At 42.3% G+C, this 1,657-nt stretch overlaps 1 protein-coding gene across 1 annotated transcript in view; it reads right to left on the bottom strand.

Moving 5' to 3' along the window:
- LOC101859682 (inverted formin-2) overlaps nt 1-1,657 on the bottom strand; it is a gene marked incomplete in the record, with an annotated part of 36,035 nt that overhangs the window by 16,018 nt on the left and 18,360 nt on the right. Inside the window, 1 exon segment of the mRNA XM_035973386.1 lies at nt 807-966. Coding sequence (XP_035829279.1) covers nt 807-966 — 160 coding nt within the window.

Raw genomic sequence — 1,657 nt, forward strand, 5'->3', positions numbered from 1 at the left:
ATGCCTCTGGTTCTGCCGGGACGGGTGCCTCACTCAGTGATATCAGAGTAGATACCATGACACAGAAACTTTGCTAGATTATGGATCTATATTCTTCACTGAAAACTCATTACCTGCAAAACAATACGCTAATGCAAGCCATATAATATTGACCACAGCCCAGGCCCAGCGGGCCAAGCGTTGATAGCCATTGACGATGTCATGTCCGATGATCCCCATAGCCCATCACTTTCTTGTTTTCATTTTGTTTCGTTTCACCTGGATAAGGGGAAGTAGTTACAATTTTGTTGGAGTACTGACGTCAGATCCTGACGATGAATCCCTACTCTTTTGATACGTTTGCGTGGAGAGTACAGCGTGTGTCATATTATTATGAGAAAGTAAAAAAAGATAGAACTTGTAGTGAGAAGTTTTGAAAGAACTCTTCAGCTGAGGGAGAGTAACAACACTTAGAGACGAGCAAGAGCGAGGGAAGGCATTTGAGATAGAGAGGGAAAGAGAGAGGTGAGAGAGAGAGAGGGAAAGAGAGAGAGAGAGAGAGAGAAAGAGAGAGAGAGAGAGAGAGGGGGGGGAGAGGTTTGAGAGAGAGAGAGAAGGAGAGAGAGAGAAAGAGAGAGAGAGACAGACAGACAGAGAGAGAGAGAGAGAGAGAGTGAGAACAAAATGCTGAGACTGAATAAAGAGCAAACAAGGAGGAAGCGATCCAAAAAGAAAACAAAAAAGAAAACAAAAAAGAAAACAAAAAAGAACGAAAAATTCAGAGACAGAATCTAAAGCAAGAGACCTAAATGAACAAAATCACTGACCAACAAATTCGCAGCGTATCCGAACCCTGTCCCTCAGGTTCTCGCTGGCCACCACGATAGCGTTGATGAGTGCCATCACTGTGGTCCTGTAGGTGGTCAAGTCGGACTGACGCAGCTCTGTCACCAGAAGGCTGAAGCGGTAGTGTTGCTTGCGCCACAACTGCATTGTGGGGGGAAACAACGAGGCAGTGTCAGGATTGTTACAGAAAATACCATGTAGTAACATAGCACATGATGGAGACTGTAAGCAGACAGACTCTGGAATGGATCCTGAAGAGGGGGGGGGGGGGCAGCAGAGATGGACATGTTCCGATAGTAGTAACCCCAACACTGTGGACAAGGTGTGACAAGGTGTGACAAGGTGTATAGAACTACCCAAGAATTACAAAGTTCTATCTGCTCAGTACCTAAGTTTGAAAATTTTGACGCAAACAATTTTGAGTTTCACACCATGTCCAGCTTTATTGAATGCAATTTTGAATAGAACATTGTATACTAATATATCTAGATAACGACTCTGAATAATCTTACGATTTTGAAATAGCAGATATTTAACATTTTGTTTCTGGCCTCATGAACTTAGTGGCTCAATACGTCCCAAAACGCCAGAAAGAACTTGGTAATTCTAAGGTAGTGACAGGACAACAGTGGGCAATCTTACGTTTTATGTTGTTTACCACAAAACTAAAGTGGCAGTGTTCAGATTATTTATTACAAAGAATGTGTTATGACGTGGTGGAATCAAGCGCTTGTCAATTTCTGGATATGTGGAGTTACGGTATCATCTTAAAACTCGTTCATTTGTCTATCTTTTGATTACAGAATAACCGTCAGTTATAAATAGAAATCGA

This window comes from Aplysia californica, unplaced genomic scaffold (genome assembly GCF_000002075.1).
Source record: "Aplysia californica isolate F4 #8 unplaced genomic scaffold, AplCal3.0 scaffold01187, whole genome shotgun sequence".
Lineage (NCBI taxonomy): Eukaryota > Metazoa > Mollusca > Gastropoda > Aplysiida > Aplysiidae > Aplysia > Aplysia californica.